This window comes from Bos indicus, chromosome 1, assembly GCF_029378745.1.
Source record: "Bos indicus isolate NIAB-ARS_2022 breed Sahiwal x Tharparkar chromosome 1, NIAB-ARS_B.indTharparkar_mat_pri_1.0, whole genome shotgun sequence".
Lineage (NCBI taxonomy): Eukaryota > Metazoa > Chordata > Mammalia > Artiodactyla > Bovidae > Bos > Bos indicus.
The window spans coordinates 106,544,944-106,567,004 of NC_091760.1; the positions used below are offsets into that span (position 1 = coordinate 106,544,944).

At 36.9% G+C, this 22,061-nt stretch overlaps 1 protein-coding gene across 1 annotated transcript in view; it reads right to left on the reverse strand.

Moving 5' to 3' along the window:
• The window catches only part of NMD3 (NMD3 ribosome export adaptor), a 36,683-nt gene extending 16,161 nt beyond the window's left edge, over window positions 1-20,522 (reverse strand). Inside the window, exons 1-9 of the mRNA XM_019959976.2 lie at window positions 20,382-20,522; window positions 19,764-19,819; window positions 18,531-18,665; window positions 16,441-16,537; window positions 10,925-11,005; window positions 9,564-9,692; window positions 9,058-9,148; window positions 1,608-1,686; window positions 825-921 (exon numbers count right to left, since the gene is read on the reverse strand). Of these exons, the coding sequence (XP_019815535.1) occupies window positions 825-921; window positions 1,608-1,686; window positions 9,058-9,148; window positions 9,564-9,692; window positions 10,925-11,005; window positions 16,441-16,537; window positions 18,531-18,665; window positions 19,764-19,807 (753 nt within the window). The 5' untranslated portion in view covers window positions 19,808-19,819; window positions 20,382-20,522. The remainder of the gene's footprint in view (window positions 1-824; window positions 922-1,607; window positions 1,687-9,057; window positions 9,149-9,563; window positions 9,693-10,924; window positions 11,006-16,440; window positions 16,538-18,530; window positions 18,666-19,763; window positions 19,820-20,381) is intronic.
• Between the last annotated feature and the right edge of the window lie 1,539 nt (window positions 20,523-22,061).

A 22,061-nucleotide genomic window follows, 5' to 3' on the forward strand; every position in this document is an offset into this window, starting at 1 on the left:
TTAATACACAGTCTTCTATACAACAGATCCCCAGTAACTATTTGTTGAGTTTTAATTCATTTCTATTTTTTGAAGCAGAGTTTTACCTTAGTACAATTAATGAAATGACAATTTTTGTCTTTAGAAAAAGAGATCAGATTTGCAACTACCAGAAGTGGTGGAGGTGGGGGCAAGGGGAAAGAGGAATTGGATGGCCATAGTCAAAAGGCACAAACTTCCAGTTGCAAGATCAATGACTATGAAGGATATAACGCACAACATGATAAACACAATTAATACACCTGTATGTTATGTATGAAAGTTGTAAAGAGAGTAAATACTCTTATGAGGAGAAAAATATTTCCTTTCTAATTTAATTCTATATCTATATAAAATAATGGATAGTCATTAAAAAATGATAATCTATATCTTAAGTATTATTCAGATATTTTTAAAATCACAAAAATAATTCAATGCTCTCCTTCCATAATATTCTTTAATTTTATCTTGCCAAAATCCAGTTTGCACACATTCCACAAAGTAGCTCACTGATAAGTAATTTCCTATATTCAAAGTTTCACAGAACTATCATGTGTCCACTGCATGATAACTGCAAAGTTTAAGGAATATATGCCTTAAAACTGCAATAAGGCCTTTTAATTAGTACACCAAAAATTTATAATTTTAAGCATGATTACTCTTAAATCTTTTTAACATGACTAAAATGTGTCAGAAATCATTAAGAAGTTATTCTAAATGTTTAACCAATCCCAGAAGGAAATCAGGAGCTAATAATTACATGTAAACCAATTAAGGACATGGATTAATTAAATAAGAAAAAGTACCTTGCATATTGGAACAATTTCCACAGAAAAAGTGCTTTTGTAATTATATGTATTACTATGGATATCCTGAGAGATCAGTCTCTGTGAGGCTTTGTATCTGTTAAGAGAAAAAGTTAACCATTATAAAAAGACAAAGCTCTTTTATTTGTCTAATCGTGGGAATATAAATTTTCATTGAATCATTACTGTCCAAGGTCTGAAACAGCTTCCTGATGCCAGTTAGGGTGAAGTCTCAGTTCATCCACTTCATTTATAAACTTTCACCAGTCTGATTGCACTCTATCTGTTTTCCAGTTTATCTACCGAAAACCTCCAAAACATGCTCATGGCTTAGACCAAGCAAGTCTATATCTATCATCCATTAAAATCCACACTAATGTCCACTCCCAGTCACTGTTCACACTAATCTCACCCTTCAGCACAAACACTACTTTCGAAAATTCCCCATTTTAGGAGCTTAAGTCCTTCCAACTCCATAAATTTTCTCCCCAAAGTCCTTTAACCCTGTTCTTGTTTTTTCTTATTTAAATACATTGAATCAGTGGTTCAGGACTACAGTGCTTACTATCACAGACTGAGTCTAGCTCCCCAAAGATTCTTAATGCTCTTTGGCTAATACTTCTGTTAAAAGTAGCTTATCCAACAAATGCTTACTAATTGTGTAAGTAATCCTACTATAGTTTTACATATTTTAAGGTAAGCTGCCTAAGCCTGAAGAATGGATGTGACCTACGTTCATTCCCTGTTGCCTGGATTTAATCACATGTAGGTTTCAGAACATACCTAGTAGGGACGGTACACTGAAGAAACTCTACCATCTTCTGAGCATGTTGTTTTGAGGAATAATAGAAATCCAGACCATCTTTTAAAGAAAAAAGCCATATTAAAGTAATACTGTAAAGATTTTCTTCTACTAATATGACTATATCACAAATTAAATGCATATTAAATAATTAAATTATAATTTTCTTGCCACAGCACACTAGGAATGCCATATCACTTAAGATTTCTCTGACAAAAGGACAGATAAATCAGACAAAAGCAAACAAAACAAAACAAGATTCATAACTTAAACTTCGGACAAAATTCAAGGTCAAAGGGAACAGAAAAATATTAAACAGAACAAAAAAGGGTATTCTATGTAATAAACAGAACAATCCACCACGAAAACAACAGAAATGCATGTAATAGCATAGTGTTGAGATACAGAAATCATAAACTACTAAAAAGAAAAAACTGACAAATGTTAACACATGCAATCATTGAGGGAGACTAGTATAAGACTAACAAAACCAAAATGATCAAAAAACAAAATGTGCTGTGCCAAACTGCAGTCGTGTCCAACTCTTTGCAACCCCATGGACTATGGCCCACCAGGCTCCTCTGTCCATGGAGACTCTCCAGGCAAGAATACTGGAGTGGGTTACCATGCCCTCCTCCAAGGGATCATCCCAACCCAGAGATCGAACCCAGGTCTCCCACACTGCAGGCGGAATCTTCGCCATCTGACCCACCATGGAAGCCCAAACTGACCCGAAATAGGAAGGATACAAAGAGCTTGAAGAACCAACTATCAAGGTTGATTTAACTGAGATTATAGAACATGGTCCAAGAAAGAATACCTATTATTTTCAAAAAATTGATAGAATATTCATAAAATATTCACAAAGATTTTAAAACTTTCATGATTCAGAAGACATTATTATAAGTAGGCACCACATATCCTAATTTCAAAACACATTACAAAGTTACAGTCATCAAAACAGTGTGGTAGAGACAAAAAGGCAAATCTACAGAATCAATCCACACATACATAGTCAACTGATCGTGAACAAGTGTGCCAAGAATACACAGTGGAAAAATGATAATACTGTCAACAAATGACATTGAGAAAACTCTGTATCCACATGCAAAAGATTGAACTGAACTCTTATATCATTAACAAAAATCAACTCAAAACAGATTAAAAAGACTCAAACTAGGACCTGAAACTGTAGAACTTCTAGAAGAAAATATGGAAAAAGCTTCATGACAGCAGTCTTAGAAATGATTTCATGGATGACACAAAAAGAAAAATAAACTGAGGCTACATCACACTAAAAAAGCTCACACAGCAAAAGAAACAATCACCACATTAAAAGGGCAACCTACTGAATGGGAAAAAATATTTGCAAACCATGTATCTGAAAAGCGGTTAATCTCCAGAATCTATCAGGAATTCCTATGACTCATCAGCAAAAAAAAAAAAAAAAACCTGATAAGCCAATAAGAAATGGGAAAGGAATAAGACATTCCTCCAAAGAAGATGTACAAATGGCACAGATATATGAAAAAAGCTCAATGATGCTAATCATCAAGGAAATGCAAATCAAAACCACAGTGCGTTTACACTTCACTGCCTTCAGGATGGCTATTATCAAAGAAAAAAAAAGACACATGCTAGTGAGAACATGGAGATACTGGAACCCTTGTACACTACTACTAAGGCAAATATTAAACAGTACAGTCACTATGGAAGACAGTGCAGACGTTCTTCATAAAGTTAAAATCAGAACTATCAAATGATACAGTAATCCTTCTTCTAGGTATTTATCCACAAGAAGTGAAATCAAGACCTCCTATGTTTATTGAGGTATTATTCACTATAGCTAAGAAAATGGACATTTAGCTTGTTTCCACAACAGATGAATGGATAAACTGTGATATATACCTCCAAAGGAATATTATTCTGCCTTAAAAAGGAACAAAATTCTACAACGTGCAACAACATGGATGAATGTTGAGAACATTGTGCTAAGTGAAATAAGCCAGTCACAGAAAAATACTGCATGATTCTATTTATATGAGGTATGTAAAATAGTCAAAAGCATAGAGTAAGAGTGGGACTATGGTTGCCAGAGAGAAAGGAGAAATGAGGAGTGATTAGTTAATGGGCATAAAATTTCAATCAAACGAGATGATTCAGCTAGAGATCTGCTATATAACATTATACCTACTCAACTATAAGGTATGATACACTACCATACACTTAAAATTTTAAGAGGGTAGTCTTCATGTTGTGTTCTTATCATAATTAAGAAAGAAAGAAAGAACCCATTAAGAAAATGAAAATACAGACCAGGAGAAAATATTAACAAATCTTACGTGAAAAAGGGCTTAAATCTAGTGTATATTTTAATAAATCTTACAACTTAAGACAAACAACACAATCAAAACTGGCAAAAATTTAAACTGCTTGTTTTACCAAAAAGATACAGAAATGATAGTAAGATCGTGAAAAGACAATTAAGATCATCAGTCATTAGCGAAAAGCAAATTTAAACCACAATGATACACCACTTCATCCCCTGCTGCTACTGCTAAGTCGCTTCAGTTGTGTCCGACTCTGTGCAACCCCATAGACGGCAGCCCACCAGGCTCCCCTGTCCCTGGGATTCTCCAGGCAAGAACACTGGAGTGGGTTGCCATTTCCTTCTCCAATGCATTAAAGTGAAAAGTGAAAGTGAAGTCGCTCAGTCGTGTCCAACTCTAAACAACCCCATGGACTGCAGCCTACCAGGCTCCTCCATCCATGGGATTTTCCAGGCAAGAGTACTGGAGTGGGGTGCCATCGCCTTCTACAATAGCTATTTATACAAAGAAACAATAGCAAGTGATGTCAAGATGTAGAAACTGGAACCCTCAAAGGCTACTGACAGGAATATAAAACGATACAGCCACTTTGAAAATGGCAGCTTCTTATAACAATAAATACAAATTTACCATATGACTCAGCAATTCTACACCTAGGTAGGCACTCAAGAAAATAAAATAGCTTAATGCTTGCTGAGAAAAAAATGGAAAAATATAGCTTTAAGTACCAGCTACAGAGATAATATGATACTCAGAAGAAAATTTATTAACTTTAAATCTATATATTAGAAACTTAAAATAAGCTAAGCTTTCAATTAATTTAAATAAAAAATACTAAAGAAAGTAGAAGGGAAAGAAATTGTATAGCTATGTATGGCAATGCATGTTAAACAGACATAGGGTGATCAGTCAACAATATACACATATATCCAATCAGTATGTTGCATACATGAAACTAATGTTTTATGTGAATTTTACAATTCTATTTCAATAAAAAAATTTTAAGTGGAAGGAGTTAGTAATAAAAACAAAAATTAAGAAAAAAGTAAGACTTTGTTTTTTTGATAAAACTAAAGCTAACTCTTTAGAAAAAACTACTATAATAGACAAAACTCTGGCAAATCTGATAGGAGTGGGGAGAGAGAGGAAGTGAAAGAAGATGAGAAAAGACAAACATTGGCAACAATGAAGAAGATATAATGATGAGTTATGGATGAGATTTAAGACCATGATACACACACACACACACATACACACACCCCATGTTCAATTCTATGCCAAGTATGTGAAAAGCCAAATGACATGTATTTCCTTGTAAAATGCTATTAAAATTGATTCAAGAAGCAGTATAATACCTGAAAAAAATTAACATCCTAACATAAGGATTTGAAAAGGTTTTGCTTCCTCCCTCTCCTCATACCAAACTGAATGGCTTAATGGGCTGGTACTTATTAAACTTAAAGATGTTGATTAACACCATGCAGAAAGAGAAAAAACTGACTGCTTCTATATCACTAACATAACAAATAGCAATATTAGAGAAAACAGTTTAAATATAATTATGTATGCATATGAACCAAATACAAATCTCAACAAATATTCTATTTAGGGACGAAACACAGACAGACAATAATGCCTGTTACATTACCACTCAATGCTGTTCTCCACTCCTAGACACGAGGGAAAAAAGGGGAGAAAAAGAGGGAATAATACCATAAAGGAAGAAATAAAACTATCATTGTATACAAATAATAATTTACCTAGTAAACCAGGAGTATTATGTAATAACACAAGAATATAACGTAAACCATTAGTGCTATATTAAGAAATTTCAGAAAGATCAACCTATAAAATCAAGAGCTTCCCGAAAATAATAGCAATAATGACAGAAAATGTAGTAAAAACCGCCATCCCCAATAACTAAAAGTATAGAATACTCTGGGAAAAAAAAAAAAAGTGAGAATCATTCAAAATCTTGATGAGGAAAACTATGCCAAAGAAATACAGAAAAGAACTGAAAAAACATGATTATGCACCAGGTCACCTAGGGTCACACAGCAAAAACATGGTGGGAAAGAGATTCAAATTCACAAAATCTGGCTCCACAATTAATGCTCTTACTATCAACCAAGTTTTACCAAAGAATTAACAAGAGGGTACATATTATGAAGTATAATTTACATACTGTAATAAAAGCAATGAGACAAAATAAACTAGAACTGCGGGATGTGTATTAAGGAATTTAGTATATATAAGTAAGGAGATATTTTAAATCAGTGAGTAAAGAAGAGACTACTTGGTAGGTAAGTATTGAGACAATGCAAGTTAACTTTTTGGGAAAAAGTCATACCAGGTAAGATTAAAGATCCAAAAAGTAAAGCAAAAATCTACTTTTTAAAAATAATCTTGAGTATAAAGATAGAAAGATTAAAGAAAGATAGAAAGATTCTATCCTATGTAAGACAGAAAGTCATAAGCCATAGCTATATGACTAAAATGGGATTCCTTAGTAGCTATATGACTAAAATCGGCTTCCGTGAGAATCCGCCTGCAATGCAGGAGACCTCGGTTGGATTCCTGGATTGGGAAGATCCACTGGAGAAGGGACAGGCTACCCACTCCAGTATTCTTGGGCTTCTCTTGTGGCTCTCAGCTGGTAAAGAATCTACCTGCAATGAGGGAGACCTGGGTTCGATCCTTGGGTTGGGAAGATCCCCTGGAGAAGGGAATGGCTACCCACTCCAGTATTCTGGCCTAGAGAATTCCACGGACTGTAAAATCCATGGGGTTAAAAAGAGTCAGACACGACTGAGTGACTTTCACATGTCTTCAATATGACTAAAATATGAACAGCTTAGATAAGAGAAGACATGAAACAGTAAGTATCTGCTCTCTCAGCTCACACTCAAGGGCATGCTCTGCATGCTTCTCTCTGTATATAAATACACACATCATGAGATTGATATCCTCTATAACAGACAGGAAATAGGGAAAAATTAGATATATAAAGAATAATTCATATTAGATAAACAGCCAATACATATGAAAATGTTAACCCTCATTAGTAATCAAGGAAATGAAAATAAAAACAAGATGCCATTATTTTCTTCATTAGGACAGCAATTAGAAAGCCCAATACAATCTTATGCAGTACTGGCAAGTGTTTGGTAAAACAGAAATTCTCACAAGCGATGGGACTATTTTGGAAAACAATCTAGTTGCACACGTAAAAATTTAACATTTGCAAACTCTTGTCCAGTAATTTCAATTCTTGAACTCAGTCCCAAAGAAAAATTACTAGCTATGCACAAACATAAAGATGTTTGCTACAGTGCTGCTTCTAGTAGCAAAAAACTGGAACATCTTGTAAGCCAATTAATAGGAAACAACTAAATCATTAAAAACACAATGATTAACAAATATACAACCACAGAGTTAAAAATAATGAAACAGGATTATATGCAATGATGTGGAAGGGTTTCTAAATATAGTAAGATGGCAAGTCATAGAATGTTACAGAACCATCTCAAATATGAGGAGAAACCAATGTTATCACAATTGATATACAGAATAAACACTGTAATATCCTGTTTTAAGGGGCTATATCTGGGAATAACAAGTGGATAAATGGAACAGAGGTCCTTTATTCATAAAAGCTTGTTTTCTTTATAATTTTTAGAATTTTTAATTTAAAATTTTATGAATTTTTATAATTATGATGATTTTAAAAACACAGTTACAAGCAAATTAACAAAACATTAATTTACATCAAACCAAGAACCAGTAGGAAAAAAAAACAGATTTAATTCTGGATGAAAAAAAGGATTGTTACACTTACAGCATTTTTGGTTTTGAAAGTGACTGCAAAAATATGTCTCAGAATGTATCCACGTCTTTCGCTACAAAAAATTAAGTGAGGATATTTCTGCCATGGTGATGAACAATAATCAGAGTTTTCTGTTTCCTTTGCTAGAATATTAGGATCCCAATTTCCAAGTTACTCAGAACAAAAGTGCATTTTTGCCTGATGGCTAGCCACAAATAGCAGACACCATGTTAAACAGGTAGCAAAGTACTTTACCTGCAATAAGCTACGTTCAGTAAGCTACATTCCACAGATTTTGACTATTAACCTTATGTCTGGTAATGCACTCAAATCAGATACAAAGTTTAAAAGAGTTTCTCCAGGTGACAAAACTGGTATTTTTCACCCCATTTAAGAGACCCCAAACCATACTTTTAAGTACTTTCTTCAAGACATATGAGATAAATGAATAACACATCAGTAAGTAAAAGAGGAACTTACACTTTTAAAATAAGTAGCACAAGAATCTGGTCATTCCTTCAAGAAAAGCTATCTCTAAACCCGTACTGTAACAACTAGGAAAACTATGTACATGCCCTACAACTAAAAACATTCACTTTTAGCAAGAGACTGAAGTATTTGCTAAATACTTACATTTTCTATTATTAAAGAAATATTCATCCATCAACTAGTCTGTATAAGTATGCTACACTAATAAATAATAAGTGCTAAGACAGAACACACTCTGAGGAGCCATTATGAAACTATGCAAGTATTTTAAAATTCCACCTTCAAGAAATCTAATTATATCATTTGTATATCACTGTTTATTATTATTGAGTTTACCCTTCTGATTCAATGTATGCATCACAAATGCCACTAGGCATATGAAAAACAAAAATATTACAACACATGTCAAAAGTAATTTCTTTTCAAGAAGAAACTGAATTCTGCATAAAACAAGTTTTTGATAAATTTCTACCACTTTACATTCTGTTATTGCAGTTACTGGCTTACTCATTTGGTAGCCATTTAGTGTAAATATAAACTAAAATAGAAAAAAAAATTAAAATTTTTTATCTAAAAAATTAATCATATTTCAAATATTCAACAGCTACTTATGACTAGTGGCTATCGTATTAGTTGGATAATGCAGAAAAAGAATTCAGATTTTTTTTCTTCTTAACAGAAAGTTCTTTTGGACAGTCCTATTCTAGATATTATCAGTAATGATAAAAGACTCCTTAAGATAGGTAAAACCTGAAATCATTTCAAATGCTTTAAATTTTAACTCACCATGAATTTCTTTGATACGAAGTGTATTCTGGTGCATCCCATACTTCAAAATCAACTGTTCCAGATAGTAGAAAGTTTTTTTGTGCAAAGTCTAAACATAAATGAGTTATTAGATTAACAGATGAAATGCAAAAAAAAAAAAAAAAAGGCACCTACAGATAGCACACTAATTTTTTTTAATTTTTATTGGCGCAGTTCCTTCACAATGTTGTGTTAATTTCCACTGTACAGCAAAGTGAATCTGCTATATGCATACATGTATCCCTTTTTTTTTCCCAGATTTCCTTTATATGTAGGATAGCACAATAATTTTTAAAACAATCTAAAGATTATCTAAAATGTGGCAGTGATCTTTTTCTAAAGGTGAATGTCCCAAAGACCTGGAATATCCTTGGTGCCTGAACTAAACTTGGAAAGAAGGGAAAGGAGAAGGCTTTACCCACTATTTATAATGGACAAAGGCAAAATACAGACGGAGGACTCACATATCATCTTTCTCTCATTACCTTTTGCCTGACTTGAACCACAGCCTTCCAGAAATCCTTAGCTTCCACTCTATGGCAATCTCCACACATCTGGGGCTGAACAACATAATCCACCACAAACACTTGCTGAAGGATGGCACCATTCATCACCTGACAAAGAAAACAATCCACTTCTTCATTCTTTCCTTTCTCAAAAGAAGATCCTTTAATATTTAACTTAAAATCTTTTTCTATGAATGCTTTGAGGACATTAGTAATAAATAAGTTACATTTAAAGTCGTTAAGTTATACTATTTCCAGAAACATATATAGGTTTAATTCATAGGATTTATTAGATCAACATTTCAAATATATCTTTGGGTTGAAGTGGTTGTAAGATATTCTTTGAAGATTTTTTTTAGCTATATACACATATATATATATAAAAAAATTTTTTATAGCTATATATACATATATATGTACCTCCCTGGTGGCTCAGATGGTAGAGCGTCTGCCTACAGTGCGGGAGACCTGGGTTCGATCCCTGGGTCAGGAAGATCCTCTGGAGAAGGAAATGGCAACCCACTCCAGTACTCTTGCCGGGAAAATCCCATGGACAGAGGAGTGTAGTAGGCTATAGTCTATGGGGTCGCAAAGAGTCGGAGATGACTGAGCGACTTCATTTCACTTTACTTTGCAAGTAATCATACCTGCAAACACATTTTTCAGCTTCCCCGGTGGCTCAGACGGTAAAGCATCTGCCTGCAATGCGGGAGACCCGGGTTCAATCCCTGGGTCGGGAACATCCCCTGGAGAAGGAAATGGCAATCCACTCCAGCACTCTTGCCTGGAAAATCCCATGGACAGAGGAGCCTGATAGGCTATAGTCCATGGGGTTGCAAAGAGTCGGACATGACCAAGCAACTTCACTCTCACTATACCTATATATGCGTGTGTGTATAAAATTCATCCTTAGGAGACAAAGAAAACTCTCAAAGAAGTCATTCCTTAATTGTTCCCAAACTTAACCAATCATCAGAAATCACCTGGGAAGTTTTATAGATTCCTGGGTCTTATATCCAGGTGAATCCAGTTTGATTCAGTCACTGTGAGTCATAATCATCAGCCAAGTTTGAGAAGCACTGCCTTAGCTCATGTTTTTACTTCAATCTTATTTAAAATAAAAATGACTTTGAGAAAATTAACTTAGCCCACTAATCATGAACAAAGGCTGGTCTTACTAGTGACCTGATCATTTCTGCAGATGATCCAAAACAAAACAAAGAATTAAAATTAAGAATGTTATTTGCTTCTCTTTAAGCTCTCAAGTCATAATTTACCAATAGCCCCGTATTTTCACTACCTACACTTTAACCATGCCGAAAAAATTATGTATAGCTTACCTCTTTCTGAATAGTCAGTTTAACTTTAAGTCTCTTAGAATGAGGCTCAGTCCAAACAAAGCTTGCATCTACAAGCCGTACCTTCAATAAAACACAAACAAAAAGAAACATAAGTTCCCTTCTGAAGAGAAAAAAGATGAAAGAAAAACTCAAAATAAAAAGACTTCATAGACGCTTAAGCAATCCCGTGACTAATCTACCCAACATCACCAATTAAAAAAAAAAAAACCATCAGAGGTATGGCAACAAAAAGAGCAAGTAAAGTGAAAATCTAATGACTATATTAAAGCAAATAATTCAAGCAAAAATTAAAAAGGAAAAAAACTCCTTTCCCCTAGAAACAGTAGTTTTTCTAATTCAAAGTACACTTTTTAGGAGAAAACAAAGAGCTGATGACTTGATCATCTACTAGAAATCTCATGAACAAAGGTTTCTACTTTTATTATTCTCTCTATAGTAAATTTGTGGCTTAAAAAATATATATGGACATTCATTCTTCAGAGGGCGTCTCACGCACTGATTACTGAATCCACAATGGTAACTCACTGCAAAATCAGCAGTCAGCAAAAGCCAAAAACAGTTCGCCCTATGTGACAAACTCAATGCAGTTCATACGGCTAAAATGAGTGTTTTAATAAAGGAGGTTCGAGAACAAAAAATAGAAATTGTTTCATTAATTTGAGCAGGAGTTTAGGTAACCTGAACTGAGGGGCTGGAAATAATAGCAGCAGAAGGATCCAAGCCAAGAGATATTTGGGAGATAAAATCTATAGGATTTAATAGCAAATAGATATGGGAAGATTTTAGAATGATAGTCAAGGATCCAGCTTGGACACCAAGGTAACACTATTTTTCTGTCACAAATAAAAAAGAGATTATTTGAGGACTGAGAGAAATATAGCAGAGGAATGTGCTGTATTTGGTTTCAGACACTTAGGTTCAAGAGGATTTATCTGAGATATCTAAGTGAAGCTGTTCAGGAGATAGTGAAATATACACATTTGCTCTGGTGCTCTATGGAGAAATCTGAGTGATAGATAACAGGTTTGGGAGACATCAGCAGGCAGATAATAATTTTATCAAGACCTGTCTGGTGAGAAGTAGATAAGCTAGTATAGATACAGCAGTCCAGAGTAAAACCCTCCTCACATGGCTGGCTCCCCTAGACTAAAGCTTAGTAGTCAGTCGACAAGTCACCAGGTACAAAGGGTGACAGAGAGCTGTTTATTCCCTCAGTCTCCATCTGCGGCAGTTCAAGGAAGCTTCATGGGCCTGTATAAGACTGCCCTTTCCTCAGCCTCCAATCTCCATCTGTAGGAGTGGAGAGAGAAACAGATCTGCTTCACCATTCCCCAGCTCAGTCTCACCACACTATCTGTCCTCAACCAGGACTAATACAACTTACTGAACCCTTTAACCTTTTTTTACCATTACCTGAGCCAGCTGCTCATCTCCCACACTCCAATCTCCATGTGTAACACATATGCCTTTTTCTGTCCCATCCAACACTCCTCCCCAAATCCTGAAAACCTTTTTATTGTGGCTTCTGGAATTCAACATTCACTAACAAAAGAACATTCTAAATCCTCAATCTCTTTCCAGAACATTCCTTTCACCTTCTAGATCTTCTGATTATATATATATAGCTCTCCCTACAGCTAATGAGGCTGTGACGGCGCAGAAGCGGTGGCTATGGTTTTTCCAGTGGTCATGTATGGATGTGAGAGTTGGACTATAAAGAAAGCTGAGTGCCGAAGAACTGATGCTTTTGAACTGTGGTGTTAGAGAAGACTCTTGGAGAGTCCCTTGGACTGCAAGGAGATCCAACCAGTCTCTCCTAAAGGAGATGAGACCTGGGTGTTCACTGGAATGACTGATGTTGAAGCTGAAACTCCAATACTTTGGCCACCTGATGCGAAGAGCTGACTCACTGGCCACCTGATGTGAAGAGCTGACTCATTGGAAAAGACTCTGATGCTGGGAGGGATTGGGGGTAGGAGGAGAAGGGGAAAACAGAGAATGAGATGGCTGGATGGCATCACCAACTCAAAGGACATGGGTTTGGGTGGACTCCAGGAGTTGGTGATGGACAGGGAGGCCTGGCATGCTGCAGTTCATGGGGTCAGAGTCGGACATGACTGAGTGACTGAACTGAGAAGCTAATGAGAAGTAATGACTGATTTTTTTTTCATCTTCTCAAACTTTTACCATCAAAGGATCCCAGGACTCAGTTCTCAAATTTCTCCTTCTCTAAACTCCCTAGGAAATCTCATCCAATTTCATAGCTTTAAATACCATATACATCCCCAAATTCATTATCTTCAGTCTAGACCATGCCCTTGCTTATTCATCCAGCTCCCCACTATTTCTGCTTCCATGTCTAATGAACAGCTAAGTACCACCTGAGATGAGTTTTGATTTCTCCCACCTGACCTCCTCCTTTTGAAGTCTTTCTTACTTCACTAACAGCAACTTCTTCCTGGTTGCTCAAGAGCCATAGAAGTCACCCTTGACTCTTTCAACTCATAAGCATACATCCAGCTTCATCAATAAAGCCTACTGACTACCTTCAACAACAGAGCCACAATCAATCCACTTCTCACTACCTCTACTACTGATTCAAATATCATTTCTCATTATTACTACAATCGCTTCCTAAAGGCCCCCATCCCCCTCATATCTATTCTAAACACATGGAATTCTCCAGGCAAGAATATCGAAATGGGTTGACATTCCCTTCTCCAGGGAATCTTCCCGACCCAGCGATCGAACCCGGGTCACCTGCATTGCAGGCAGATTATTTACCATCTAAGCCACCAAGGGAGCCCCACTCAGAGTAAAAACCAGTCCTCAAGAGGGCCCAAAAGGCCTGACCTACTTGGACTTTCCTAGTTCACCCTAGTTGAACTTTCCTAGGTCACCTAGTCTTCCCTAGTTCACCCCCAAGTACTTTCTCTTCCCAGTTCCACTCTAACCATACAGGTATGCTCCTGTCCCTGGCCTCTACACTTATTTTGCTACCCATAATGCTCTTCTCTAAGCTGTGGCCTCCTCCCTTACTGCTTTTAATGTTTATTCTAATATCACCTTCAGAGAAGACAATGGCAACAACACTCCAGTACTCTTGCCTGGAAAATCCCATGGGCGGAGGAGCCTTGTAGGCTGAGTCAGACACAAATGAGCAACTTCACTTTCACGCATTGGAGAAGGAAATGGCGACCCACTCCAGTGTTCTTGCCTGGAGAATCCCAGGGATGGGGGAGCCTGGTGGGCTGCCCGTCTACAGGGTCGCACACAGTTGAACACGACTGAAGCGACTTAGCAGCAGCAGGATCACCTTATTGATGAGGTCTCCTCTAACCACTCTATTTTGAATTGCAACTCTTCGTGAGCAGTTTTGATCCCCTTCCTCCATTTTTCCTCCACAGAATTTATACCTTTTAATATACTTATTTATTTAGTTTACTGCCCACTCCATACCTTCCCCTTCAACCAAAATAAAAGGTCTTTAAGACAGAGATTTTTCCTTTTCATTCACTGCCATATTTCTGACACCACAAGCAGACTGGCCCAAGGGTGACACTTAATAAACATCTGTGAAATGCTAATGAATTATTAAAGAACACTTGACAAAAGCCTGAGGAATCAAAGCAAAAGACCAAGTTACACAAAAAACTGACTCCAGGGGGAAAAAAAAAAAAAGAAAAACTTGAGACAAATCAGGGAACAGAAGGAAAGTATAAAAACAACAATTAAACTTTCAGAAATATTCAACAGACTGAATCAAGAACATTAAAAATTCTAAACTTAAACTATTAGTACTGAAAAAAATTCATACAAAAATTGGAAGATAAAAGAAACTGCCAGGAACACAAGGGAAAAAAGGATTAAAGACAATACAAGGGCAAAATGGCACTTCACAAAGTTTTAAGCTGGTAGGCCAACATTTGACTAATGAGAACTCCAGGGAGAAAGAAACAAGGGAAATAAAGAGAGAAACTTCAAAGAACTACTACACGGAATTTTTTCAGAGGATAAGAGAATCTGAAGGCCTTCAAACCAAAAGAGTCCATTTCAATTAAAAACATAGCTGGTGGAAATAATTCATAAAATTTAGCATAAAGAAAACTGAAAGCGTTATGTAGAGAGGCTAACTAGACTAACTAACCCTGTTTGGTTTTTGGAGATGTTTATGTACTGACTTTAAATAATAAGTACAGGTATCTTTCTTCCAGAGTAATGAAAATTTTTTTAAAAACTGAAAACCATAGCCCTAATATTATTATAGTCTCCAAAATTATGTTTAGTGATGGTCGTATATATATATTTTCATAAAAGATTACTGCACAAAAGAGGTTCTCAATCAACTAAAACGTTTGATTCTATACTAAATCTTTTAAAGCAAAAGGACTTTCATTTCCATTAAAGAATATATACAGACTGGTTCCAAATAGGAAAAGAAGTACGTCAAGGCTGCATATTGTCACCCTGCTTATTTAACTTATATGCAGAGTACATCATGAGAAACACTGGGCTAGAAGCAGCACAAGCTAGAATCAAGACTGCCGGGAGAAATATCAATAACTTCAGATATGCAGATGACACTACCCTTATGGCAGAAAGTGAAGAGGAACTAAAAAGCCTCTTGATGAAAGTGAAAGTGGAGAGTGAAAAAGCTGGCTTAAAGCTCAACATTCAGAAAACAAAGATCATGGCATCTGGTCCCATCACTTCATGGGAAATAGATGGGGAAACAGTGTCAGACTTTATTTTTTTGGGCTCCAAAATCACTACAGATGGTGACTGCAGCCATGAAATTAAAAGACGCTTACTCCTTGAAGAAAAGTTATGACCAACCTAGATAGCATATTGAAAAAAGAGACATTACTTTGCCAACAGAGGTTCGTCTAGTCAAGGCTATGGTTTTTCCAGTGGTCATGTATGGATGTAAGAGTTGGACTGTGAAGAAAGCTGAGTGCCGAAGAATTGATGCTTTTGAACTGTGGTGTTGGAAAAGACTCTTGAGAATCCCTTGGACTGCAAGAAGATCCAACCAGTCCATCCTAAAGGAGATGAGTCCTGGGTGTTCATTGGAAGGACTGATGTTGAAGCTGAAACTCCAATACTTTGGCCACCTCATGAGAAGAACTGACTCACTGGAAAAGACCCTGATGCTGGGAGGGATTGAGGGCAGGAGGAGAAAGGGGCGACAGAGAATGAGATGGCTAGATGGCATCACCGACTCGATGGACATGAGTTTGGGTGGACTCTGGGAATTGGTGATGGACAGGGAGGCCTGGCATGCTGAGATTCATGGGGTCGCAAAGAGTCGGACACGACTGAGCGACTAAACTGAAAGATGAAAACAACATGTGTAGTAGTGTGCTTACCTACAGTAGTATTTAACAGTTATTTTCTAAAATCTACTCACACAAAGATTATCTGAAAATGAGACATTAAATCACACCCACACCCACATACACCTACAAAAACTGATTTTTAGCTATTTGACCTACCTTACTCAGAGGGGCTTTGATTTTTTTCAAACACAAAGCAAGAAGATCCCTGGATTCTAATGCACACTGTACCCAAGTTCCTGGTGGCTGGAAATACCTAGGAGAAAAGGTACCATATTGAAACTCAGTATCTCTCAGCAAATAAAAAAAAAAAATTCATTTAAATATGAAGACACAACAATGATTATTAACCAGATATACTACTACTTAAGGTTGATCTGAGGCACTTAACCCAAACATATTTTAATAGGTTCAGAAACTTTCAATTAGACCGGTAGTTTAGTTAAAAAGGTGAAATTCTGAGTATTTGAGAAAGTCAATCTGTAATAACTTATTAAAAAGTCTTATTACTTCAAGCACCAATAAGAATTACTATGATGACAAAATGCGAAGAATTTCCTGAAGCTATGTTCTGAAACATGGATAAAAACTCATCTCAAAATAGCATTAAAATGGTTTATAGTGTACAAATAAAATGCTTAAGAACTGCTTATTTCTCACATACCCAAAAAAATGTAAATTAGTACCTAATACTATGTATAAATAAGAGCTCAAGACTACTCACGTACTTCAAATCCCTTTTCAGGCTTCCCTGATGGCTCAGACACTAATGAGTCTGCCTGCAATGCAGGAGACCCAGGTTTGATCCCTAGGTAGAGAAGATCCCTGGAGAAGGGAATGGCAACCCACTCCAGTATTCTTGCCTAGGAAATCCCATGGACAGAGGAACATGGTGGGCTACTGGCCATGGGTTCACAGATAGTCAGAGATGACTGAATGACTAACACACGAATCTTAATTTTAATTTTCAAATTTTAAATTTTAAAATTTAAAATCTTACATAAAACCTGACTAAATTAAAATCTTTTATGTATGTACTTGAAGTCTTGTAGCCCAACCAGGCAAGGAGTTAGGGCACTGCTTAGCATATAGTAAATGCTCAACAAATGTTTGTTAAATACATAATACTTCTAAATGTATTATGTGAATGCTTTGTTCATACTCGTTAAGTAAATATTCTGATTTTCACTTTTAAAGGTTCACTGAAATACCTTACTTACAAAGGTCCCTTTGTTATAAGCCAAGTTTTTAGATTTAGAAAATGTTTCATATGTCATCTAATAAAGCCCCCTCATTCTGATGAGGAAATTAAGGCATTAGAGAGGTTAAGTGGCCAAGTTTCAGAGACCCAGTTCATGAGGAATTTAGTGTTTTTCTCACTCCACATCGCTATAAAGAATAGAGAATATTACAGATTAAGCCTCATATCAACCAAGATTACAAACTATAATCTCCCTGAAACAGAATACAAGTTTCCTGTTTTTATATTTATGTACATATTTTATGTATTTTTCTGGGGAAATGCACTTTTTAAATTCTTAAAGGGATTCATGAACCCCTCCCTCCCAAAAAAGTTACGCACCACTAGAGTCCTAATCCACTTGGGAAGTCACAGACATACAACGTTATGGGTAGCCCCAATGGGCAGTTTTGTATTACTCAATAGCAGACTAGACATAAGCTATTTATGCAACAGCTAAAGAATATAAAAAACATTAACTTAAGTTTGCCTTCAAATTTTTGATCATCCTAGACATGATATACTGAGCTTTTTCTCCATTAGCCATAGTCATTTTAGTTACACAGGAACATTAACATATGATTTTTAAAACACATTGCCAAATTACTTTTAAATATAAGGTGCTTTTTATTATATATGGCTTCGAGTGATTGAAGGGAAAAACAAAAACTTCATGGTAATTGGAACAGTTATGTCTTTAAAATCTGCTCTCACTCCTGAAAACATGAACTTTTATGTATTAATTATACATATCAAACCTTTTAATCCCTTAACAGAAAAAAAACAGATTCAATCCCTTTATACTAACTTTTACCACATTAGCAGGGAAAACTAGAAAACTACATTACAAAATTGCAAATTCTATAATCTCTAGCTTTGACACCATAAATAAAACTTAAATCTCAGTAACATGCACTTTAGTATATGTATCTTAATCTCACTATATTCTAGTGGCTCTCCTATATATGAATTTCAACTTTAAGTAGGATAAAAAAGTATCACACTATACCTTTGGCATTGTTTGCAGAAAGATATAGAGACTTGTTTCGGAATGCCTTGGCTGATGTCTACTTTGCTTCGCAGACAAGCCACACAAATGTTAGCAGGATTTGGACTAATTGGGACACCACAATCGCAGCACAAGCTTAAATAAAGCATACATTTTTTCAAGTTACATTTCATGAGTGTACTAGTTAGATTTAAAAACTATCAAACAGAGATTGGCAGATACAAACTACTATATATAAAATAAACAAGGTCCCACTGTATAGCACAGGTAACTATAACCAATATCCTATAATAAACCATAATGGAAAAGAATATTAAATATATATATATAACTGAGTCACAGTTATATATATATATATAACTGAATCACAGTTTATATATAAAACTGAATCACACTGCTGTACAGCAGAAACACAACACTGAAAAATCAACTATACTTCAATAAAAAGTAATAATAAAATTAACAAACCAACCAAAGTCTTCAAGTTAGGCCATAGTATCTCTGCACTTTTTAAAAACCTGACTTAGAGCAATCTTCAAAGATGCACTAGATTTTTAAAAACCTTAGATTATTGAGGGAAAAAAAAAATATGGCCACAATTCCAAAAAGCCTCAAGATATGACTGATATACAAAAGGTTAAAAAAAAAAGGTCTAGAGAATCTAAATAACTAACAGTACTCATTAGACAGCTTTATAGTCCAAAGGCAAAAATTTTTTTAAAGTCTCAATATAGCACCAGGACTGCCAAAATGTAAAAAGGATGGAAGAGTATCAGTATAACTGATGGCAGCATCATAACCCTAGGTGTATTGGGAACACAAAGTATTTAAAAATCATTGAGCTATCCAAAATAAGAGTTCTATGATCACTAATGTCCACTGTAGTAGCCACCAGGCATATGTGACTACTGAGGATTTGAAACGTGGGTAATAGAACTGAATAGTTTTATTACATTTTAATTACTTGAAATTTAAAAAGCCACATATGGCCAATGGTTGATGCCAATCTAGAAGAGTGTACAGAGACTATTTTAACACTTTTAAAACAGTATTTACCACAACAAACTTTCTGGCGAAAAACGAACTCGTTTTTTCCAGGAAACAAGGCTTTTCATTTTTCCCACTTAAGACAAAAGAATCCCCCTAAAAGAAAAGCTTTTCCCCACAGTAAATTTTAGACTCATTTTAACGTTTTAAAATTTAGTGGGGATGGGGAAAAGGGACGCGACTCACATATGTCCAGGTGTGTGCTTGACGGGGTCTGTCATATACTCCATTTTTCTGTACACCTTGATTTCAAGGACAGAGAATAGTGAAATTTAGACATTTTTCTATTCACTCCTTTATACAAATCTTCCTTCTGCCTTTTCTGTATAAGACAGCCAAGCCTCGTACAGCAGCAAATAAGAAAAACCCATTCCACCTGCAATCTCTGGAAGAAGTAATTTCCTTAGTAACAGAAAGAAGCGACTGGCGGAGGATCCCATATGCAAGACCCTCGGAGCCAGGAAACTGGGCGCTGACCTCAGGTGTCACTTGGGCGCCAACCCCGGCGAACTCAAGGAGGGGCCAGAAATGGCCGGGGCCGTCCCGGACACCACCAGCCCCAAACCCTGCTGCGGACGCGCCTAGAACCCACTGCAGAAGTCCGCGGGAGGTGTCACCGGGCCTGCGGGCCACCCACCCCGACCTGACCCCGCACCCCGCGGTAAGACCTCACGCGAGTTCCTGCTGGCGGCGCACACGCTGCGCCCAAGCGGCCCGAAGTCGGCCCACGACCAGGGAGTCCGTCCGGGTCTCTTCTCAGAGACCCTCGAGACTGCAGCGCGGAACTCGGCCGCCAGAACTTACTTAACACCACTGGGCCTGACCCAAACGTGCTCAAAATCTGCAGCAAGACCAGCTTCAGTAGCCCAGTGAGCAGCCGCCGGAGCTGACGCCGGTACAGTGCAGATCACGCGATAGAAGGGTTCGAAATCCCGCGAGTCGCGAGACGAGACTCACAGCTGCGGGTGGGGGCGGAGGAAGGGGAAGGCGCTGGGGAACGTTGGGCGGAGCGCAGGCCGAACGGGTGGGATGGATCCAAGAGAGGAGATAGGGGGCTCTCTCGTCCTATGACTCCTGAGATTTAACACAGACTTTATAACTCTTTACTATTGGGTTATCATCCTTCCTTGGCCAGAGCTCACTCGAAGCCACTCTTGAGATATCCCTATTGGGAGCTTGCTTCTTGGTTAAATGATTATATAAAAGTTATCCGTTCACGGCACCACATTACACAAAGAAATTAGAGTAACTTCCATTGAGGGCAGTGCCTTTGTCTGTTTTGCTCACCGTTATATGCCTAATGCCTGTCACATCATAACTGCTCCAATGAATATTTGTTGAATAGATGAGAAAGAAATGTAAGAAGTAATTGTGAAGAAGCCTATGTTATTTTAAGACCACTTATTATTAGAAAGTGCTCCCCAGGGGAGGGAGGAGGGAGGAGGGTTCAGGATGGGGAGTACATGTATACCTGTGATGGATTCATTTTGATATTTGGCAAAACTAATACAATTATGTAAAGTTTAAAAATAAAATTAAATTAAAAAAAAAAAAAGAAAGTGCTCCCCAATAGTGCACTTAGTGACTTTATACCTTGATCCTAGAGCAGCTCAGAAAGAATATAATCACTCTTATGACAGAATTTCAAATATTTGAAGAGGGCAACCATATATATTTTTTTTTTCTGTCTTCTCACCCCAAATTTCAAGGAATAAGCAAGGTTACCTTGTGATCAGAGAAGGCCTCCCGTGTCTTGTGTAGGGAACTTAAGTAGTCCCCCATTCCTTCTTATTTCCACACCCCATCCTTCCAAGGTATAAGTTTGATCTTGTTATATTCCCCTGCTTTTAATCCTCCAAAGGTCTCTGCTCTGGATTATTATCTATACGGAAAATTCAAATTTCTCTGCATAGAAAAAAGACCCTTCAGGATCTGGCCTGGACATAACCTGTCACATTCCTAAGCACACAGCCATACAAGCCAACTGCCAGGTCCTGCAGGAACTAATCTTCCTTTTCCGGCCAATCTGTGAATACAAGCCAGGTTCTGAATGTCTGGGGCTGTTCCTTTTTTCTTTCTCAGTACACTGCTTCCATACTATGTATGATTTGTCATCGAGTACCATAGTGCCAGGTTTGCTAGGCATTAGATCAACTCAAACATGGTTCCTGTCCTCACGGAGCTTATGTTTTACAGGTGAGGCTGATATTTCCAAACAACTAGGTAATTTGCTGAGAGTTCTGTAGCAAGTAAGTGGCAGAACCAGGACCCAAACAACAGTTTGTCTGTGTCTATGTGCCACTATACTAGGCTCCCAGCCCTTCTGAGGCTCAGATCAGTTCTTCTTACTCATGGGCTTTTTTTTTTTTTCCCCAAGAAACTATTTATTTTCCACTGACCTCAGTTACATTTTCTCTTTAAGAGTATGTGAAGGAGCCGTGTAAGATCACTGTGGTTGTTGTTCCTCCCGGGTCAGTGGCCTGA